Raw genomic sequence first — 22500 nt, 5'->3', positions numbered from 1 at the left:
AAAAGAGAAATTTGATTTTTACCAGAACATCATATTTACACCCTACACACCCTGATAGAGAAACATGTCCACCAAAAGAATACCAAAATATACGCTTGCTTTATCGACTTCCAAAAAGCATTTGATTCTATTTGGCATACAGGACTGTTCTACAAAGTTATTGAAAGTGGTGTAGGGGGTAAAACAATGTAAAATTTTTATCAATGTATACTGGCAATACGTGCAGCATTGAAATTGGCAAGAAAATAACAGAATTCTTTAACCAGGGGCGGGGCCTTCGCCAGGGTTGCAATCTGAGCCCTGCACACTATTCTAGAAAAATCCTCAGCAATTCAGAGGTTAAATGCCTACTCTTCGCAGATGACCTATGCCTGCTGTCACCCACAGCACATGGCCTACAACAGTGCCTGGACCTGCTAGAGCAGTACTGCCAGACCTGGCCCCTGGCAGTAAACCCCAAAAATACCAAAATAATGATTTTCCAGAGAAGATCCAGATCTCAGGGAATGAGACCAAAGTTCTCAAGTGGTACAAAATATATAGAGTACTGCTCACACTACAATTACTAAGGTTTAAAAATAAGCTCAACTGGACACCTTAATGAGGCAGTGAATGAACTGAGAGAGAATGCATGCAGGGCGTTCTACGCCATTAAAAAACAATAACAAATTGAAATACCTATTAAAATTTGGCTAAAACTAATTGAACCAATTGCACTTTATGGCCGCGAGATGTGGGATCCACTTGCAAAGCAAGATCTCATCAAATGGGACAAACACCCCATTGAAACCCTGCATGCAGAGTAAGATTCTCCTACATGTCCAGAGGAAAACTACAAACAATGCATGCAGGGCAGAATTAGGCCAATATCCACTAATAATAAAAACTCTAAAAAGAGCAATTAAGTTTAGGAAACATCTAAAATACAGTGACCCCCTCACATATCATTACCAAGCCCTGCAATGCCAAGAGCTGAGCAAAGAAAAGAGTCCCCTCATCCAGCTGGTCCTGGGACTGAGTTCACAAACTTGTTCTACTAACACCCTGAAGCCTCAGGAACAGAACATCCAATCAATCAGAATAAGCCAAATTACAACACAGTCAAAACAAAACTACATTGTTATTGGGAAACACAAGCACAAGCAAAAAGCAAAATGCAGTGCTATCTGGCCCTAAATCGACAGTACACTGTGGCTAAATATTTGACCATGGTTACTGATCAAAACCTTAGAAAAACCTTGACAAAGTACAGGCTCAGTGAGCACAGCCTTGCCAATCAAACCTTATTCAAGGTTTCAAAGACCTCTCTGATGAGAGTAGGCTACCCGTCCTGTTGGGGGAGGAGGCAGAGAGCTGTGGGTTGGCAGTGCACTACAATGCTGCCTGCCATACGATGAGGGACAACCTGCACATGTCCTCTACTGTATGCTTATTGTTATTGTTCAATGTATGGTTATTTGATCCTTGGTTATTGTTGTTACTGTTGTCCCGTTGACAGTTTTGATTGTTATTATTTTCATATTGTAAATATCCAAAGTAAGCTTTGGCAATATGTACATTGTTACGTCATGCCAATAAAGCAAATTGAATGGAATTGAATTGAATTGAGAGAGACAGAGAGAGAGAGAGACAGAGAGAGAGGGAGAGAGACCTCCTGCCCAATGTATGATCATATTAGAGACACATATTTCCCTCAGATTACACAGATCCACAAAGAATTCGAAAACAAACCCAATTTTGATAAACTCCCATATCTATTGGATGAAAAACCAGTGTGCCATCACAGCAGCAAGACTTGTGACCTGTTACCACAAGAAAAGGGCAACCAGTGAGGAACAAACACCATTGTAAATACAACCCATATTTATGCTTATTTATTTTCCCATGTGTACTTTAACCATTTTTACATTGTTACAACACTGTATATATACATAATATGACATTTGTAATGTCTTTATTGTATTGAAACTTCTGTATGTGTAATGTTTCCTGTTATTTTTTTATTGTTTGTTTCACTTTTGTATATTATCTATCTCACTTGCTTTGGCAATGTTAACATATGTTTCCCATGCCAATAAAGCCAGAGAGAGAGAGAGAGAGAGCGAGAGAGAGAGAGAGAGAGAGAGAGAGAGAGAGAGAGAGAGAGAGAGAGAGAGAGAGAGAGAGAGAGAGAGAGAGAGAGAGAGAGAGAGAGAGAGAGAGAGAGAGAGAGAGAGAGAGAGAGAGAGGCAGAACAACGACAAATTCATGAGGAGTTGAATGAATTAGAAAAAGCTATAAAGGACAATGAAAATCCATTGGTCTCCCCAATTTCTGTGTGTAGTGTGTAGATTAGAGCAGTGTATAAATCGGAGCTGAAATTAACTTCATATTATCTCAAACTGACGGTGATTAGCAGGGAAGATCTTAACTAGGAAGGGAATGAGGAAGAGAGGGAGGAGAGATAGAGAGAGGGAGGAGAGAGAGGAGAGAAGGAAGGAGAGGACTTAGAGAGGGAAAAGCAGAGAAAATAGGTAATGGAAGAAGGAAAAATGTGTATGTATGTGGTGGGGGACTGTGTGTGTGTATGTGATGGGGGAGTGTGTGTGTGTGTGTGTATGTGATGGGGGAGTGTGTGTGTGTATGTGATGGGGGAGTGTGTATATGTGGTGAGGGACTGTGTGTGTATATGTGGTGGGGGAGTGTGTGTGTGTATGTGATGGGGGAGTGTGTGTGTGTATGTGATGGGGGAGTGTGTATATGTGGTGGGGGAGTGTGTGTATGTGATGGGGGACTGTGTGTGTGTATGTGGTGGGGGACTGTGTGTGTGTATGTGGTGGGGGAGTGTGTGTGTGTATGTGGTGGGGGAGTGTGTGTGTGTATGTGGTGGGGGAGTGTGTGTGTGTGGTGGGGGAGTGTGTGTGTGTATGTGGTGGGGGAGTGTGTGTGTGTATGTGGTGGGGGATTGTGTGTGTGTATGTGGTGGGGGGAGTGTGTGTGTGTATGTGGTGGGGGAGTGTGTGTGTGTATGTGGTGGGGGAGTGTGTGTGTGTATGTGGTGGGGGATTGTGTGTGTGTATGTGGTGGGGGGACTGTGTGTGTGTATGTGGTGGGGGACTGTGTGTGTGTATGTGGTGGGGGAGTGTGTGTATGTGGTGGGGGACTGTGTGTGTGTATGTGGTGGGGGAGTGTGTGTGTGTATGTGGTGGGGGAGTGTGTGTGTGTATGTGGTGGGGGGAGTGTGTGTATGTGGTGGGGGAGTGTGTGTGTGTATGTGGTGGGGGAGTGTGTGTGTGTATGTGGTGGGGGATTGTGTGTGTGTATGTGGTGGAGGGAGTGTGTGTGTGTATGTGGTGGGGGAGTGTGTGTGTGTATGTGGTGGGGGAGTGTGTGTGTGTGGTGGGGGAGTGTGTGTGTGTGGTGGGGGAGTGTGTGTATGTGGTGGGGGAGTGTGTGTGTGTGTGGTGGAGGAGTGTGTGTGTGTGGTGGGGGAGTGTGTGTATGTGGTGGGGGAGTGTGTGTGTGTATGTGGTGGGGGAGTGTGTGTGTGTATGTGGTGGGGGAGTGTGTGTGTGTATGTGGTGGGGGAGTGTGTGTGCTCTCTGTTCCGTCCATGCTCAGCGTAGCCGGTAGATCGATCTCCAGCCGGCACCACTCCACCTGTGATTCATCTCTCATAACAACCAGCTCTGTGTTATTATAGATTTAACTTCATATTTGTCACACCAGGTATCATTGTGTTTATGAACTACAGGCCTACACACACACACACACACACACACACGACACACACACACACACACACACACACACACACACACACACACACACACACACACACACACACACACACACACACACACACACACACACACACACACACACACACACACACACACACACACACACACAGGTTGAAGATTGGCTCGGATGGGTTCGGAGAAAGGAGGAGAGGAAGGAGAATAGAGGAGTGTCTGCTCTCGGTCGCTCACTCTCTCTCTCTAGAACAAAAAGACACTCACCACTACAGAGCTCCCCAGCCAATTTACACAGATTAGTGCTCACAGCAAACAAAGCCTTCAGATTTAAAACACTTAAAAGCTGACTGTCTTCCTCTCGTATTCTCTCTCTCCCTCTTTCTCTCTCACACACACTCTCTCGTTCGCTCTTTCTTTCTCTCTCTTTTCTAATTTTCTTTCCCTTTCTTTCTCTCTCTCTCTCTCCTCTCTCTTTCTCTCTCTCTATCTCTCTCTTCCTCTCTCTCTATCTCTCTCTCTCTCTCTCTCTCTCTCTCTCTCTCTCTCGTTCTCTTCATTTCTCTCTCTCTCGTTCTCTTCATTTCTCTCTCTCTCTCTCTCTCTCTCTCTCTCTCTCTCTCTCTCTCTCTCTCTCTCTCTCTCTCTCTCTCTCTCTCTCTCTCTCTCTCTCTCTCTCTCTCTCTCTCAATTCAATTCAATTCAATTCAATTCAATTCAATTCAAGGGGCTTTATTGGCATGGGAAACATGTTTTAACATTGCCAAAGCAAGTGAGGTAGATATTATACAAAAGTGAAATAAACAATACAAATTAACAGTAAACATTACACATACAGAAGTTTCAAAACAATAAAGACATTACAAATGTTATATTATATATATATATACAGTGTTGTAACAATGTACAAATGGTTAAAGCACACAAGTTAAAATAAATAAGCATAAATATGGGTTGTATTTACAATGGTGTTTGTTCTTCACTGGTTGCCCTTTTCTTGTGGCAACAGGTCACAAATCTTGCTGCTGTGATGGCACACTGTGGAATTTCTCCCAGTAGATATGGGAGTTTATCAAAATTGGATTTGTTTTCAAATTCTTTGTGGATCTGTGTAATCTGAGGGAAATATGTCTCTCTAATATGGTCATACATTGGGCAGGAGGTTAGGAAGTGCAGCTCAGTTTCCACCTCATTTTGTGGGCAGTGTGCACATAGCCTGTCTTCTCTTGAGAGCCATGTCTGCCTACGGCGGCCTTTCTCAATAGCAAGGCTATGCTCACTGAGTCTGTACATAGTCAAAGCTTTCCTTAAGTTTGGGTCAGTCACAGTGGTCAGGTATTCTGCCACTGTGTACTCTCTGTTTAGGGCCAAATAGCATTCTAGTTTGCTCTGTTTTTTTGTTAATTCTTTCCAATGTGTCAAGTAATTATCTTTTTGTTTTCTCATGATTTGGTTGGGTCTAATTGTGCTGTTGTCCTGGGGCTCTGTGGGGTGTGTTTGTGTTTGTGAACAGAGCCCTAGGACCAGCTTGCTTAGGGGACTCTTCTCCAGGTTCATCTCTCTGTAGGTGATGGCTTTGTTATGGAAGGTTTGGGAATCGCTTCCTTTTAGGTGGTTGTAGAATTTAACGGCTCTTTTCTGGATTTTGATAATTAGTGGGTATCGGCCTAATTCTGCTCTGCATGCATTATTTGGTGTTCTACGTTGTACACGGAGGATATTTTTGCAGAATTCTGCATGCAGAGTCTCAATTTGGTGTTTGTCCCATTTTGTGAAATCTTGGTTGGTGAGCGGACCCCAGACCTCACAACCATAAAGGGCAATGGGCTCTATGACTGATTCAAGTATTTTTAGCCAGATCCTAATTGGTATGTTGAAATTTATGTTCCTTTTGATGGCATAGAATGCCCTTCTTGCCTTGTCTCTCAGATCGTTCACAGCTTTGTGGAAGTTACCTGTGGTGCTGATGTTTAGGCCGAGGTATGTATAGTTTTTTGTGTGCTCTAGGGCAACGGTGTCTAGATGGAATTTGTGGTCCTGGTGACTGGACCTTTTTTGGAACACCATTATTTTGGTCTTACTGAGATTTACTGTCAGGGCCCAGGTCTGACAGAATCTGTGCAGAAGATCTAGGTGCTGCTGTAGGCCCTCCTTGGTTGGTGACAGAAGCACCAGATCATCAGCAAACAGTAGACATTTGACTTCGGATTCTAGTAGGGTGAGACCGGGTGCTGCAGACTGTTCTAGTGCCCGCGCCAATTCGTTGATATATATGTTGAAGAGGGTGGGGCTTAAGCTGCATCCCTGTCTCACCCCACGACCCTGTGTGAAGAAATGTGTGTGTTTTTTGCCAATTTTAACCGCACACTTGTTGTTTGTGTACATGGATTTTATAATGTCGTATGTTTTACCCCCAACACCACTTTCCATCAATTTGTATAGCAGACCCTCATGCCAAATTGAGTCGAAGGCTTTTTTGAAATCAACAAAGCATGAGAAGACTTTGCCTTTGTTTTGGTTTGTTTGGTTGTCAATTAGGGTGTGTAGGGTGAATACATGGTCTGTTGTACGGTAATTTGGTGAAAAGCCAATTTGACATTTGCTCAGTACATTGTTTTCATTGAGGAAATGTACGAGTCTGCTGTTAATGATAATGCAGAGGATTTTCCCAAGGTTACTGTTGACGCATATTCCACGGTAGTTATTGGGGTCAAATTTGTCTCCACTTTTGTGGATTGGGGTGATCAGTCCTTGGTTCCAAATATTGGGGAAGATGCCAGAGCTAAGGACGATGTTAAAGAGTTTTAGTATAGCCAATTGGAATTTGTTGTCTGTATATTTGATCATTTCATTAAGGATACCATCAACACCACAGGCCTTTTTGGGTTGGAGGGTTTTTATTTTGTCCTGTAACTCATTCAAGGTAATTGGAGAATCCAGTGGGTTCTGGTAGTCTTTAATAGTTGATTCTAGGATTTGTATTTGATCATGTATATGTTTTTGCTCTTTATTCTTTGTTATAGAGCCAAAAAGATTGGAGAAGTGGTTTACCCATACATCTCCATTTTGGATAGATAATTCTTCGTGTTGTTGTTTGTTTAGTGTTTTCCAATTTTCCCAGAATTGGTTAGAGTCTATGGAGTCTTCAATTACATTGAGCTGATTTCTGACGTGCTGTTCCTTCTTTTTCCGTAGTGTATTTCTGTATTGTTTTAGTGATTCACCATAGTGAAGGCGTAGACTCAGTCTCTCTCTCTCTCTCTCTCTCTCTCTCTCTCTCTCTCTCTCTCTCTCTCTCGTTCTCTTCCTTTCTCTCTTTCTCTCTCTCTATCTCTCTCTCTCTCTCTCTCTCTCTCTCTCTCTCTCTCTCTCTCTCTCTCTCGTTCTCTTCATTTCTCTCTCTCTCTCTCTATCTCTCTCTCTCTCTCTCTCTCTCTCTCTCTCTTTCTCCTTGTCTTCTCTTGTCACCCAGATGTAATGAATCTCTAGACCTCCTGTCACTCTGATTTAACCCACTTTCTCTCTCTCTCTAATTTTTTTCTCTCCCTCCCTCTCTCTTTCTCTTTCGCTCAATCACATATTTTTTCTCTGGTTGCTGGCTAAGCTGATATGACATTCACTCCGTCTGCCAAGCGCTGTACCAGGATGTGACTTCCTTCTCTGGACATCAGTCAGATGAAACATTAGCATAATCACTGATTATTAAACAGCTAATTAAGTTAACGGTGGTAGAGGATGATCTTAAATACAAGAGTAAGAGTTGTGATGAAGACACACACAGACACACGTATGCTTAGTGGGGTACATCAGCTCTCAGGGAAATGCTCTGTCCACACAAAGTGCAGGGAAGAAATGTACTGAAACTTTTTCTGCCATATAAGCATTTATTGCATGTGTTGAACTTTTATACTTGTTAGTTTGAGGGTTTTAAACATACCTTTGTTGGTCTTGTAGTTATTAAACGTACCTTTGTTGGTCATGTAGTTATTAAACGTACCTTTGTTGGTCATGTAGTTATTAAACGTAACTTTGTTGGTCATGTAGTTATTAAACGTACCTTTGTTGGTCATGTAGTTATTAAACATACCTTTGTTGGTCATGTAGTTATTAAACGTACCTTTGTTGGTCATGTAGTTATTAAACGTACCTTTGTTGGTCATGTAGATATTAAACGTACCTTTGTTGGTCATGTAGATATTAAACGTACCTTTGTTGGTCATGTAGTTATTAAACGTACCTTTGTTGGTCATGTAGTTATTAAACGTACCTTTGTTGGTCATGTAGATATTAAACGTACCTTTGTTGGTCATGTAGATATTAAACGTACCTTTGTTGGTCATGTAGTTATTAAACGTACCTTTGTTGGTCTTGTAGTTATTAAACGTACCTTTGTTGGTCATGTAGTTATTAAACATACCTTTGTTGGTCATGTAGTTATTAAACGTACCTTTGTTGGTCATGTAGTTATTAAACGTACCTTTGTTGGTCATGTAGTTATTAAACGTACCTTTGTTGGTCTTGTAGTATTTAAACGTACCTTTGTTGGTCATGTAGTTATTAAACGTACCTTTGTTGGTCATGTAGTTATTAAACGTACCTTTGTTGGTCATGTAGTTATTAAACGTACCTTTGTTGGTCATGTAGTTATTAAACGTACCTTTGTTGGTCATGTAGTTATTAAACGTACCATTGTTGGTCATGTATTTATTAAACGTACCTTTGTTGTACATGTTGGTGGGCACCTGCACCACACTGAGGCTGAGGTTGACAGACAGGTTGTTGAAGTGGTCGTTGGGTTGCAGAAGGAAGTCTCCTCCCAGCTCCATACTGTTACCTTCCTCATCCACCTCATTAATTAATACTGCGTTGAAATACTCATACTGGAGAATGAGAGAGAGAGAGAGAGAGAGAGAGAGAGAGAGATTATTACATTTTTCTTTAGTTTTCATTATAATGTATAAGCACGTATTATCTTAATTGTTAGCATTCTTTGTGCAGTTGTTGTTATTGTTGTTGTTGTTTAAATCATTATTGTCATTTGTCAGGTTATTGAATCAGTGAACCTCTGAATCATCACATCAGGGCATCCAGGTCAGGTAAAAGGTGCTGACTGTGCGTTCACAGACCTCTCCTCTGCTCTCTGTACTGCCTGCCTGTTCTGCTGCACTAGATAGTCCTGTATAGAGGGCCTGTTCTGCTGCACTAGATAGTCCTGTATAGAGGGCCTGTTCTGCTGCACTATATAGTCCTATATAGAGGGCCTGTTCTGCTGCACAAGATAGTCCTGTATAGAGGGCCTGTTCTGCTGCACTAGATAGTCCTGTATAGAGGGTCTGTTCTGCTGCACTAGATAGTCCTGTATAGAGGGCCCATTCTGCTGCACTAGATAGTCCTGTAGAGAGGGCCCATTCTGCTACACTATATAGTCCTGTATAGAGGGCCTGTTCTGCTACACTAGATAGTCCTGTATAGAGGGCCCATTCTGCTACACTAGATAGTCCTGTATAGAGGGCCCATTCTGCTACACTAGATAGTCCTGTATAGAGGGCCTGTTCTGCTACACTAGATAGTCCTGTATAGAGGGCCTGGTCTGCTTCACTAGATAGTCCTGTATAGAGGGCCTGTTCTGCTGCACTAGATAGTCCTGTATAGAGGGTCTGTTCTGCTGCACTAGATATTCCTGTATAGAGGGCCTGTTCTGCTGCACTAGATAGTCCTGTATAGAGGGCCCATTCTGCTGCACTAGATAGTCCTGTATAGAGGGTCTGTTCTGCTGCACTAGATATTCCTGTATAGAGGGCCTGTTCTGCTGCACTAGATAGTCCTGTATAGAGGGCCCATTCTGCTGCACTAGATAGTCCTGTATAGAGGGTCTGTTCTGCTGCACTAGATAGTCCTGTATAGAGGGTCTGTTCTGCTGCACTAGATAGTCCTGTATAGAGGGCCTGTTCTGCTGCACTAGATAGTCCTGTATAGAGGGCCCATTCTGCTACACTAGATAGTCCTGTATAGAGGGCCTGTTCTGCTGCACTAGATAGTCCTGTATAGATGGCCCATTCTGCTACACTAGATAGTCCTGTATAGAGGGTCTGTTCTGCTGCACTAGATAGTCCTGTATAGAGGGCCTGTTCTGCTGCACTAGATAGTCCTGTATAGAGGGCCTGTTCTGCTGCACTAGATAGTCCTGTATAGAGGGCCTGTTCTGCTGCACTAGATAGTCCTGTATAGAGGGCCTGTTCTGCTGCACTAGATAGTCCTGTATAGAGGGCCTGCAGGCTGTATTTTCAGCACTGCGCATACTAGGGAGTCTATTAATAAATCATGGAGCAGTTTAAATATAGCTCCAGCATTCCTAACATCCATCCCCACATCCCAATGGGCTGAGACAAGGCTAAAACACCGCTCCACACAGTGACAGTGCAGGCCCCGCAGAGCTATCACTAAACACACACACACACACACACACACACACGCCTCAAATAGTACTCCTCACAATAACACACAAGCCACTGCAATCACCAGTCAATTGCTCAGTGCTGAGGCCAGATAGCTGTTTATAGGTGACGACTATAAACAGAGTTGGAGTGTGAATAGAACAACTGGAGTGTCCTTTCATTACTTTGAAGGACTATTTTCTGTCAAGGCAATATGCAGCATCTGTCTACACCTTGCTTACAAGTACAGCAGGCACAATCTAACCAAATAAGACCCTACCCACCACCATACCTCACCCAATAAGACCGTGAATCCCCCCTCCTCCTCCCCGGCAGACAGACAGACAGACAGACAGACAGACAGACAGACAGACAGGCAGGCAGGCAGGCAGGCAGGCAGGCAGGCAGGCAGACAGACAGACAGACAGACAGACAGACAGACAGACAGACAGACAGACAGACAGACAGACAGACAGACAGACAGACAGACAGACAGACAGACAGACAGACAGACAGACAGACAGACAGACAGACAGGCAGGCAGGCAGGCAGACAGGCAGACAGACAGACAGACAGACAGGCAGACAGACAGACAGACAGACAGACAGACAGACAGACAGACAGACAGACAGACAGACAGACAGACAGACAGACAGACAGACAGACAGACAAGCCCCAGTGTGATAAAGCCACCCATTAGTCCTCTGGATTAACGTAGCCTGTATCAGGCTAATTCATCAGCTGTGATTAGTTTTATTAAACCGTTATCAGGAGCACACTGCCTGCACAAGGTGAAGGAAGGAGCGCCCCAGTACACCTCCCTCTCTCACTTTTTCCCTCCCTACCTCCATCACTCCCTCTCTCACTCATCCTTCTCTCCCTATCTCCATCACTCCCTCTCTCACTCCTCCCCTCTCTCCCTCCTTCCCTCCCTACCTCCATCACTCCCTCTCTCCCTCCTTCCCTCCCTACCTCCATCACTCCCTCTCTCACGCATCCTTCTCTCCCTATCTCCATCACTCCCTCTCTCACTCCTCCCCTCTCTCCCTCCTTCCCTCCCTACCTTCATCACTCCCTCTCTCCCTCCTTCCCTCCCTATCTCCATCACTCCCTCTCTCCCTCCTCCCCTCTCTCCCTCCTTCTCTTCCTACCTACTTCACTCCATCTCTCCCTCCTCCCCTCTCTCCCTCCTTCCTTCCCTACCTCCATCACTCCCTCTCTCCCTCTTCCCCTCTCTCCCTCCTTCTCTCCCTACCTCCATCACTCCCTCTCTCACTCTGCCCCTCTCTCCCTCCTTCCCTCCATCCTCCCCTCTCTCCCTCCTCCACCCTCTCTCCTTCCTTCCACCCTTACCTCCATCACTCCCTCTCTCACTCCTCCCATCTCTCCCTCCTTCTCTTCCTACCTCCATCACTCCCTATCTCCCTCCTCCCCTCTCTCCCTCCTTCTCTCCCTACCTCCATCACTCCTTCTCTCACTCTGCCCCTCTCTCCATCCTTCTCTCCCTACCTCCATCACTCCCTCTCTCACTCCTCCCCTCTCTCATTCCTTCCCTCCCTACCTCCATCACTCCCCCTCTTTCTCCTCCCCTCTCGCCCTCCTTCTCTCCCTACCTCCATCACTCCCTCTCTCCCATCTCTCCCTCCTTCTCTTCCTACCTCCTTCACTCCCTCTGTCCCTCCTCCCCTCTCTCCCTCCTCCTCTCTCTCCCTCCTCTCCCTACCTCCATCACCCCCTCTCTCCCTCCTCCCCTCTCTCCCTCTTTCTCTCCCTACCTCCATCACTCCCTCTCTCCCTCCTCCCCTCTCTCCCTCCTTCTGTCCCTACCTCCATCACTCCCTCTCTCCATCCTCCCTTCTCTCCCTCCTTCTCTCCCTACCTCCATCACTCCCTCTCTCCCTCCTCCCCCCTCTCCCTCCACCTCCATCACTCCCTCTCTCCATCCTCCCCTCTCTACCTCCTTCTCTCCCTACCTCCACCTCTCCCTCTCTCTCTCCTCCCATCTCTCCTTCCTTCTCTTCCTACCTCCATCACTCCCTCTCTCCATCCTCCCTTCTCTCCCTCCTTCTCTCCCTACCTCCATCACTCCTTCTCTCACTCTGCCCCTCTCTCCATCCTTCTCTCCCTACCTCCATCACTCCCTCTCTCACTCCTCCCCTCTCTCCTTCCTTCCCTCCCTACCTCCATCACTCCCCCTCTTTCTCCTCCCCTCTCGCCCTCCTTCTCTCCCTACCTCCATCACTCCCTCTCTCCCATCTCTCCCTCCTTCTCTTCCTACCTCCATCACTCCCTCTGTCCCTCCTCCCCTCTCTCCCTCCTCCTCTCTCTCCCTCCTCTCCCTACCTCCATCACTCCCTCTCTCCCTCCTCCCCTCTCTCCCTCTTTCTCTCCCTACCTCCATCACTCCCTCTCTCCCTCTTCCCCTCTCTCCCTCCTTCTCTCCCTACCTCCATCACTCCCTCTCTCACTCTGCCCCTCTCTCCCTCCTTCCCTCCATCCTCCCCTCTCTCCCTCCTCCACCCTCTCTCCTTCCTTCCACCCTTACCTCCATCACTCCCTCTCTCACTCCTCCCATCTCTCCCTCCTTCTCTTCCTACCTCCATCACTCCCTATCTCCCTCCTCCCCTCTCTCCCTCCTTCTCTCCCTACCTCCATCACTCCTTCTCTCACTCTGCCCCTCTCTCCATCCTTCTCTCCCTACCTCCATCACTCCCTCTCTCACTCCTCCCCTCTCTCATTCCTTCCCTCCCTACCTCCATCACTCCCCCTCTTTCTCCTCCCCTCTCGCCCTCATTCTCTCCCTACCTCCATCACTCCCTCTCTCCCATCTCTCCCTCCTTCTCTTCCTACCTCCTTCACTCCCTCTGTCCCTCCTCCCCTCTCTCCCTCCTCCTCTCTCTCCCTCCTCTCCCTACCTCCATCACCCCCTCTCTCCCTCCTCCCCTCTCTCCCTCTTTCTCTCCCTACCTCCATCACTCCCTCTCTCCCTCCTCCCCTCTCTCCCTCCTTCTCTCCCTACCTCCATCACTCCCTCTCTCTCTCCTCCCCTCTCTCCCTCCTTCTGTCCCTACCTCCATCACTCCCTCTCTCCATCCTCCCTTCTCTCCCTCCTTCTCTCCCTACCTCCATCACTCCCTCTCTCCCTCCTCCCCTCTCTCCCTCCACCTCCATCACTCCCTCTCTCCATCCTCCCCTCTCTACCTCCTTCTCTCCCTACCTCCACCTCTCCCTCTCTCTCTCCTCCCATCTCTCCTTCCTTCTCTTCCTACCTCCATCACTCCCTCTCTCCATCCTCCCTTCTCTCCCTCCTTCTCTCCCTACCTCCATCACTCCTTCTCTCACTCTGCCCCTCTCTCCATCCTTCTCTCCCTACCTCCATCACTCCCTCTCTCACTCCTCCCCTCTCTCCTTCCTTCCCTCCCTACCTCCATCACTCCCCCTCTTTCTCCTCCCCTCTCGCCCTCCTTCTCTCCCTACCTCCATCACTCCCTCTCTCCCATCTCTCCCTCCTTCTCTTCCTACCTCCATCACTCCCTCTGTCCCTCCTCCCCTCTCTCCCTCCTCCTCTCTCTCCCTCCTCTCCCTACCTCCATCACTCCCTCTCTCCCTCCTCCCCTCTCTCCCTCTTTCTCTCCCTACCTCCATCACTCCCTCTCTCCCTCCTCCCCTCTCTCCCTCCTTCTCTCCCTACCTCCATCACTCCCTCTCTCTCTCCTCCCCTCTCTCCCTCCTTCTCTCCCTACCTCCATCACTCCCTCTCTCCCTCCTCCCCTCTCTCCCTCCACCTCCATCACTCCCTCTCTCCATCCTCCCCTCTCTACCTCCTTCTCTCCCTACCTCCACCTCTCCCTCTCTCTCTCCTCCCCTCTCTCCCTCCTTCTGTCCCTACCTCCATCACTCCCTCTCTCCATCCTCCCTTCTCTCCCTCCTTCTCTCCCTACCTCCATCACTCCCTCTCTCCCTCCTCCCCTCTCTCCCTCCACCTCCATCACTCCATCTCTCCATCCTCCCCTCTCTACCTCCTTCTCTCCCTACCTCCATCACTCCCTCTCTCCCTCCTCCCCTCTCTACCTCCTTCTCTCCCTACCTCCATCACTCCCTCTCTCCCTCCTCCCCTCTCTCCTTCCTTCCCTCCCTACCTCCATCACTCCCTCTATCACTCCTCCGGGTGATGAAAAATATGAACAAGATTTTCCCAACCCCCCCACCTCTCTCTCCCTCTATCTTTTTCTCTCTCACTCACTCTACCACAGCTGCTTTAGTTGAAGGTCGTAGAGCGGCGGGACATGTAGATGTGGAGTAAAAGAGAAGCAGGAAGAGTTATGAGGGATAGGAGAGCCTGGGTCAGAGGACAGAGACAGAGCGGGTCAGCCCTTACGTGGATACAGCCTCCAAGCTAGATACGGTTTTAGATAGCATAATGTAACATTTAGGCTGGTAATGTAGGACTGAGTGTGTGATTGAGATGATGTAATGTCACAGTATACATGGCAGAAGACAGGGAGAGCGTGAGAAACTGCAGCATAATAGACGAGCCATATGAGGGCTGAGTGTATGATGCTGGTGTACTTTTACACTATAGGGCAGATGACATGGAGAGAGGTTGGCGGTTGAGTTTATAGACATATTAACGAGTTCACTTCAGAGGGAAGCCATGACTTTGTTCTCTCAGGTGTTGTGTTGGTTCAGCTCTCGAGGGGTTCTTTAATGGTAGGAACTGCCTTCCGTTTAACAACCATAGACATTAGTGAAATACTACACTTTTGTTTTCTAGCCTGTGACCATTCAGCAAATTACCTCTCATTCCTTCAGGAGGTGAGCTCTGACTATCTCTGTCTCTATCCACCATGAAATGAGAGGAGGGGAGGAGAGGGGAGGGGAGGGGAGGGGAGGGGAGGGAAGGGTAGGGGAGGGGAGGGGAGGGGAGGGGAGAGGAGAGGAGAGGAGAGGAGGAGAGGGGGGGGGGAGAGGGGAGGAGAGGAGAGGGGCGGGGAGAAATATCAGTGCAAATGTGCTGATACGACAGTGCTTGAGAAACCAGTGTATAACAGCTGTGTCAACAGAGCCAGTGAACGCAGCATCGACAGAGAGCGAGAGAGGGAGAGAGAGAGAGCGAGAGAGGGAGAGAGAGAGAGAGAGAGAGAGAGAGAGGGAGAGATAGAGAGAGAGAGAGAGAGAGAGAGAGAGAGAGAGAGAGAGAGAGAGAGAGAGAGAGAGAGAGAGAGAGAGAGAGAGAGAGAGAGAGAGAGAGAGAGAGAGAGAGAGGAGAACATTACATAGAGAGAGGAATTAGACATATGGTCCTCATATGGTACATGTCAATACACAAAACTTCAGAAGTTGTCAAGTACTGTGAACCACCTGTTTGAAATGAACAACCTGAACAAGGCATGAGATTGACAACATGTCCATAAATAGAATGCGGTCCATGCATTAGCCTAAATTACATGCAGAGCTCCACTAGCTCAGAGAAAAACAACCAATACTTTAGTTACTCTGACTAATACTATAGAGACAAATAGCTACAGTAACTCAAACGTTCACACATTGATGTTAATGGGAGGTTTAGTCAAAACTCAGGTTATGCGCAGAGATGTTAAATTAGGAGTTAGCCCAGAGCCACTTTATTACATGCCATGAGAATACAGCAGAGCCAATCCTAACCCTGTCTCAGTGAAAGTACAGCAGAGCCTATCCTAACCCTGTCTCAGTGAGAATACAGCAGAGCCAATCCTAACCCTGTCTCAGTGAGAATACAGCAGAGCCAATCCCATCCCTGTCTCAGTGAGAATACAGCAGAGCCAATCCTAACCCTGTCTCAGTGAGAATACAGCAGAGCCAATCCCATCCCTGTCTCAGTGAGAATACAGCAGAGCCAATCCTAACCCTGTCTCAGTGAGAATACAGCAGAGCCAATCCCATCCCTGTCTCAGTGAAAGTACAGCAGAGCCAATCCCATCCCTGTCTCAGTGAGAATACAGCAGAGCCAATCCTAACCCTGTCTCAGTGAGAATACAGCAGAGCCAATCGTAACCCTGTCTCAGTGAGAATACAGCAGAGCCAATCCTAACCCTGTCTCAGTGAGAGTACAGCAGAGGCCAATCCTAACCCTGTCTCAGTGAGAGTACAGCAGAGCCAATTCTAACCCTGTCTCAGTGAGAATACAGCAGAGCCAATCCTAACCCTGTCTCAGTGAGAATACAGCAGAGCCAATCCCATCACTGTCTCAGTGAGAATACAGCAGAGCCAATCGTAACCCTGTCTCAGTGAGAATACAGCAGAGCCAATCCTAACCCTGTCTCAGTGAGAGTACAGCAGAGCCAATTCTAACCCTGTCTCAGTGAGAATACAGCAGAGCCAATCGTAACCCTGTCTCAGTGAGAATACAGCAGAGCCAATTCTAACCCTGTCTCAGTGAGAATACAGCAGAGCCAATCCTAACCCTGTCTCAGTGAGAGTACAGCAGAGCCATTCCAGACTCTGTATATTCAGGAAGTGAGCTGTGGTTAAAAAACAGCCAATCAGGAGGGAGGGCGTCACACAGCGTCCAATCTCGCGACTCACCCGAGGTCGCGAGCATGGTGACCTTGAGTCGGCGGGAGGTTCTGGCACACGCCAGCGTAGCAGCCTGCTCTCGTTTACTCATTCTATCCATCTCTCTCTCTCTACCTGTATTTATTTACATACTCTATCCATCTCTCTCTCTTTACCTGTATTTATTTACATACTCTATCCATCTCTCTCTCTCTACCTGTATTTATTTACATACTCTTTCCATCTCTCTCTCTTTACCTGTATTTATTTACATACTCTATACATCTCTCTCAACCTGTATTTATTTACATACTCTATACATCTCTCTCTCTTTACCTGTATTTATTTACATACTCTATACATCTCTCTCTCTTTACCTGTATTTATTTACATACTCTATACATCTCTCTCAACCTGTATTTATTTACATACTCTATCCATCTCTCTCTCTTTACCTGTATTTATTTACATACTCTATCCATCTCTCTCTCTTTACCTGTATTTATTTACATACTATATACATCTCTCTCTCTTTACCTGTATTTATTTACATACTCTATACATCTCTCTCAACCTGTATTTATTTACAAACTCTATCCATCTCTCTCTCTCTCTACCTGTATTTATTTACATACTCTATACATCTCTCTCTCTTTACCTGTATTTATTTACATACTCTATACATCTCTCTCAACCTGTATTTATTTACAAACTCTATCCATCTCTCTCTCTCTTTACCTGTACTTATTTACATACTATATACATCTCTCTCTCTTTACCTGTATTTATTTACATACTATATACATCTCTCTCTCTCTCTACCTGTATTTATTTACATACTCTATACATATCTCTCAACCTGTATTTATTTACATACTCTATCCATCTCTCTCTCTCTTTACCTGTATTTATTTACATACTCAATACATCTCTCTATACCTGTATTTATTTACATACTCTATACATCTCTCTCTCTCTAACTGTATTTATTTACATACTCTATACATCTCTCTCTCTCTCTCTACCTGTATTTATTTACATACTCAATCCATCTCTCTCTCTCTCTACCTGTATTTATTTACATACTCTATACATATCTCTCTCTCTGCCTGTATTTATTTACATACTATATACATCTCTCTCTCTCTCTACCTGTATTTATTTACATACTCTATCCATCTCTCTCTCTTTACCTGTATTTATTTACATACTCAATACATCTCTCTCTACCTGTATTTATTTACATACTCTATACATATCTCTCTCTCTACCTGTATTTATTTACATAGTCTATACATATCTCTCTCTCTACCTGTATTTATTTACATACTCTATCCATCTCTCTCTCTTTACCTGTATTTATTTACATACTCAATACATATCTCTCTCTCTAGCTGTATTTATTTACATACTCTATCCATCTCTCTCTCTTTACCTGTATTTATTTACATACTCAATACATCTCTCTCTACGGGTATTTATTTACATACTCTATACATATCTCTCTCTCTACCTGTATTTATTTACATACTCTATCCATCTCTCTCTCTTTACCTGTATTTATTTACATACTCTATCCATCTCTATATCTCTCTACCTGTATTTATTTACATAATCTATCCATCTCTCTCTCTCTCTTTACCTGTATTTATTTACATTCTCTCTCTCTCTCTCTCTCTCTCTCTATTGGCATGGAAACAAATGCCAACATTGCCAATGCAGGTGAACTAAATAATAAACAAAAGTTAAATGAACAATAAAATGTATCAAACATTATACTCACACAAAGTTCCAAAATAATAAAGACATTACAAATGTCATATTATGTGTCTCTCTCTCTCTCTCCCACCCTGTCTCTCTAATTCTTTCTCTGTCTCTCTCGCTCGCTGTCTCTTGCTCTCTCGCTCTCTCTCCCACTCTCTCTCTCTCCCTCTTTCCCTGTCTCTCTCTCTGTCTCTCCCTGTACTTGTGTACAATCTCTGTCCATCTCTCCTTCTTTACCTGCCCGAACTCGGCCTGTAGAAACACACAGGGTCTATATCTGTTACTGGCAAGAGTCTCAATAGACTCCTTTACTGGCTCTATCCATCCATCTCTCTCTCTCTCAACCGACCCATTTACTGTCTGTCAGGACCCGGTGCGAGAAACAGTCACTAATAATCGTCAGAACCCAGAAGATGAGGCAGACACAGCAGTACTAGAGATGGTGGTTTAATTAAAGAACAAAATCTTCAGGCAAAGAAACTAAATCCACAATGTCCAAAAATAAAGCCAAAAGGCACAAAATGGAAATCCTCCAAAATACAAAAGAAACTCCACAAAGTGGTAAAAAACAGCAGGGAAAAACAAACCTCAAAAGACTACTCAAATAATACACAAGAACTAAACCAGAGAACCTCTGGAAAATCCAACAAGAGAAATATCTGAATAAAACAAGGCTTGGGCTGGGGCTGGGTGCTAACTTACAAACACGGAGCAAGGAACTGAGGAACACACAGGGTTTAAATACTAACAAGGGAATAACCTACAGGTGCAAACAATAATTAGAGCAAGAAAAACAAAAGGTACAAAAAAGGTGCAATGGGGACATCTAGTGACCAAAACCCGAACAGTCTTGGCCAAAACCTGACAGAATCCCCCTCTTAGGAACGGCTCCTGACGTTCCTACCAGCCTTCTCAGGGTGGAGGGTCCTGAACTGACGAATGAGGTCAGGGTCCAGTATGTCCTTGGCAGGAACCCAGGAGCGCTCCTCGGGACCGTAGCCTTCCCAGTCCACCAGATACTGCCAGGACCGCTGCACCCGGCGGGAATCCAGTATCCGGTGGACGGTATAAGCCGACTGGCCACCGATGACACGGGGCGGAGGGGGAGGTCTGCCTGCCGGGATAAGGGGAGAAAAAACAACAGGTTTTAATAAAGAAATGTGAAATGTTGGATTGATCTTAAGGGATCTGGGTAAGTGCAGGCGAAAAGTAACGGGATTGACTCTCCTGGCAATCTTAAAGGGACCGATGAACCTCTGGGACAGCTTGCGAGACTCCACCCGTAGTGGTAAGTTCTTAGTTGATAGCCATACTCTCTGGCCGGGGTACAGGGTAGGACCGGGACGGCGACGTCTGTTGGCTTGTCGTTGGTACTGCTGAGAGGAACGCAGAAGATTAAGACGTGCCTTCTTCCACGTAAGCCGACAGCGTCTGATGAACCTCGAGGCTGAAGGCACTCTGACTTCTGCCTCCTGGTCCGGGAACAATAGAGGCGCATAGCCAAACTGACACTCATGCGGGGATATACCAGTGGAGGAGGAGCACAAGGTGTTGTGCGCGTACTCGGCCCAAACAATGAATGATGACCATGTGGACGGGTTGTTGGAAACCATGCATCTGAGGGTGGTTTCCAGCTCCTGATTCATCCTCTCAGTTTGGCCATTGGACTCCGGATGGTACCCTGAAGATAAACTGGCCGTGGCCCCTATGAGTTGGCAGAAGACCTTCCAAAACCTTGAGGCGAACTGGGGACCTCTGTCGGAAACCATATCTTGCGGAATCCCAAAGACTCGGAACACATGGTTAATCACCAACTCAGCTGTTTCCTTGGCAGAAGGTAATTTGGTCAAGGGAACAAACCTGGCCGCCTTAGAAAACCTGTCGATGATGACTAGGATCGTAGTATTACCATGGGACGGAGGAAGGCCAGTAATAAAGTCCAACGAGATATGGGACCAGGGTCGGTGGTGAATAGATAGAGGGTGAAGGAGTCCTTGAGGGCGGAGGTGAGAAGATTTGCCCTGGCAGCACACGGAACAGGCCTTGACGAAAGTGGCAACGTCTTCTTTTATGGTGGGCCACCAGAACTTACGCTGGATGAACTCCAAGGTGCGACCTACGCCCGGGTGACAGGTGAGGCGAGAGGAGTGCCCCCACAGAAGGACTTGGGACCTTGCTGCCTTGGGAACAAACAACCGATTAGCAGGACCTCCTCCAGGGCCCGGTTCGATGGCTTGAGCTTGTTTCACGGTATCCTCCACTTGCCACGAGATCGGAGCCACGATCTTAGCGGCCGGAAGGACAGTCATGTCAGTATCTTCTCGAATGGCAGGAGAGTAGATTCGTGACAAGGCGTCCGGTTTGAGATTCTTCGACCCGGGTCTATAGGTGAGGATAAACTGAAATCGGCTGAAGAAAAGAGACCATCGAGCTTGTCTGGAGTTCAACCGCTTCGCCTGCTGGATATACTCCAGATATTTGTGGTCCGTAAGCACTTGAAACGGTTGAGAAGCCCCCTCGAGCCAGTGTCTCCATTCCTTCAATGCCATCTTAACCGCTAGGAGTTCACGATCCCCCACATCGTAATTCCTCTCGGCCGGGGTAAGCCGGTGAGAGAAGAAGGCGCAAGGATGAAGCTTCTTGTCTTCACCCCTCTGAGACAGGACAGCTCCAACCCCAACCTCTGATGCGTCTACCTCCACCACAAAAGGTTCATCCGCCGTTGGTAGTGTCAGGATGGGAGCAGAGAGGATGCGCTGCTTGAGTCCTTGGAAGGCCGTCTCAGCTTCTCTTCCCCACAGAAACCTTGTGTTGCCACCCTTGGTTACAGCTGAGAGAGGGGCTGCCACCGAGCTGAAGTTCTTGATGAACTTGCGGTAAAAGTTGGTGAAGCCCAGGAAACGCGGAACTTCCTTAACGGACTTGGGGGTGGGCCAATCCGCTACCGCCCCTACCTTCTTGGGGTCCATCTGGACTCGACCGGGTTCCACTATAAATCCCAGGAATTGTACTCGAGAGGAATGGAATTCACACTTCTCCGGCTTAACGTACAAATGGCTGTCTAGGAGGCGTTTGAGCACTTGTCTGACATGCTTAGTGTGTTCTTGAAGGGAGCTCGAAAAGATGAGGATGTCATCCAAGTAAACAAACACGAAGATGTTAAGCATATCCCTAAGCACATCGTTTATGAGCGCTTGGAACACAGCCGGAGAGTTGGTCAGGCCGAAGGGCATCACCGAGTATTCGTAGTGACCAGTAGGCGTGTTGAAAGCGGTCTTCCACTCGTCCCCGGGTTTGATCCGCACAAGATGGTATGCGTTCCGCAGGTCAAGCTTAGTGAAGACAACTGCTTCCTGGAGCAGCTCAAAGGCTGTGGCCATAAGGGGTAGCGGGTAACGGTTACGGACGGTTATGGCATTGAGTCCCCGGTAGTCGATGCAAGGTCGTAATCCACCGTCTTTCTTGGCCACAAAGAAAAACCCTGCTCCCGCCGGCGAGGTAGATGGACGCATGAGGCCTGCTGCCAGAGCGTCCTTGATGTAGGTATCCATAGCAGCTCGTTCGGGAGGAGAAAGGGAAAAGATCCGACCCCTGGGAGGGCAGGTCCCCGGAAACAGGTCGATGGTGCAATCGTAAGGTCTATGGGGTGGTAGTTTGGTGGCCCTCTGTTTGCTAAATACCAGTTTGAGGTCATGGTAACACTCGGGAACTCGGGACAGGTCGATGGATTCTAGAGACTCGGAAGGGGAACTCGGGGAACTCGGGAAGATACAAGTGGCTTGGCACGTAGGACCCCACTGCTTGATAGTGCCCACAGACCAGTCGATGTGAGGGTTATGGCTGTGAAGCCAGGGATAACCAAGGACGAGCGGGACCTCGGAACAGGAGATCAGATGAAAGTTCATCACTTCCTGGTGTTGGGAAACTGAAAGTCGCAAGGGGGTAGTGGCACGAGTAACAAGTCCAGATCCCAAAGGGCTTCTATCCAACGTAGTAACCCTTATGGGGTCACTCAGAGGTTCAGAAGGAACGCC

At 46.8% G+C, this 22500-nt stretch overlaps 1 protein-coding gene across 2 annotated transcripts in view; it reads right to left on the bottom strand.

Annotated features, from left to right (window-relative positions):
* cacna2d3a (calcium channel, voltage-dependent, alpha 2/delta subunit 3a) overlaps positions 1-22500 on the bottom strand; it is a 404301-nt gene that overhangs the window by 264229 nt on the left and 117572 nt on the right. For both annotated transcript variants that reach the window (XM_071348965.1, XM_071348967.1), the window contains exon 5: positions 8452-8614. In XM_071348965.1, the coding sequence (XP_071205066.1) occupies positions 8452-8614 (163 nt within the window). The remainder of the gene's footprint in view (positions 1-8451; positions 8615-22500) is intronic.

This window comes from Salvelinus alpinus, chromosome 17 (assembly GCF_045679555.1).
Source record: "Salvelinus alpinus chromosome 17, SLU_Salpinus.1, whole genome shotgun sequence".
Lineage (NCBI taxonomy): Eukaryota > Metazoa > Chordata > Actinopteri > Salmoniformes > Salmonidae > Salvelinus > Salvelinus alpinus.
Note: the sequence above shows the minus strand (reverse complement) of the source record. Positions and strands in the feature narration are given on the sequence as shown.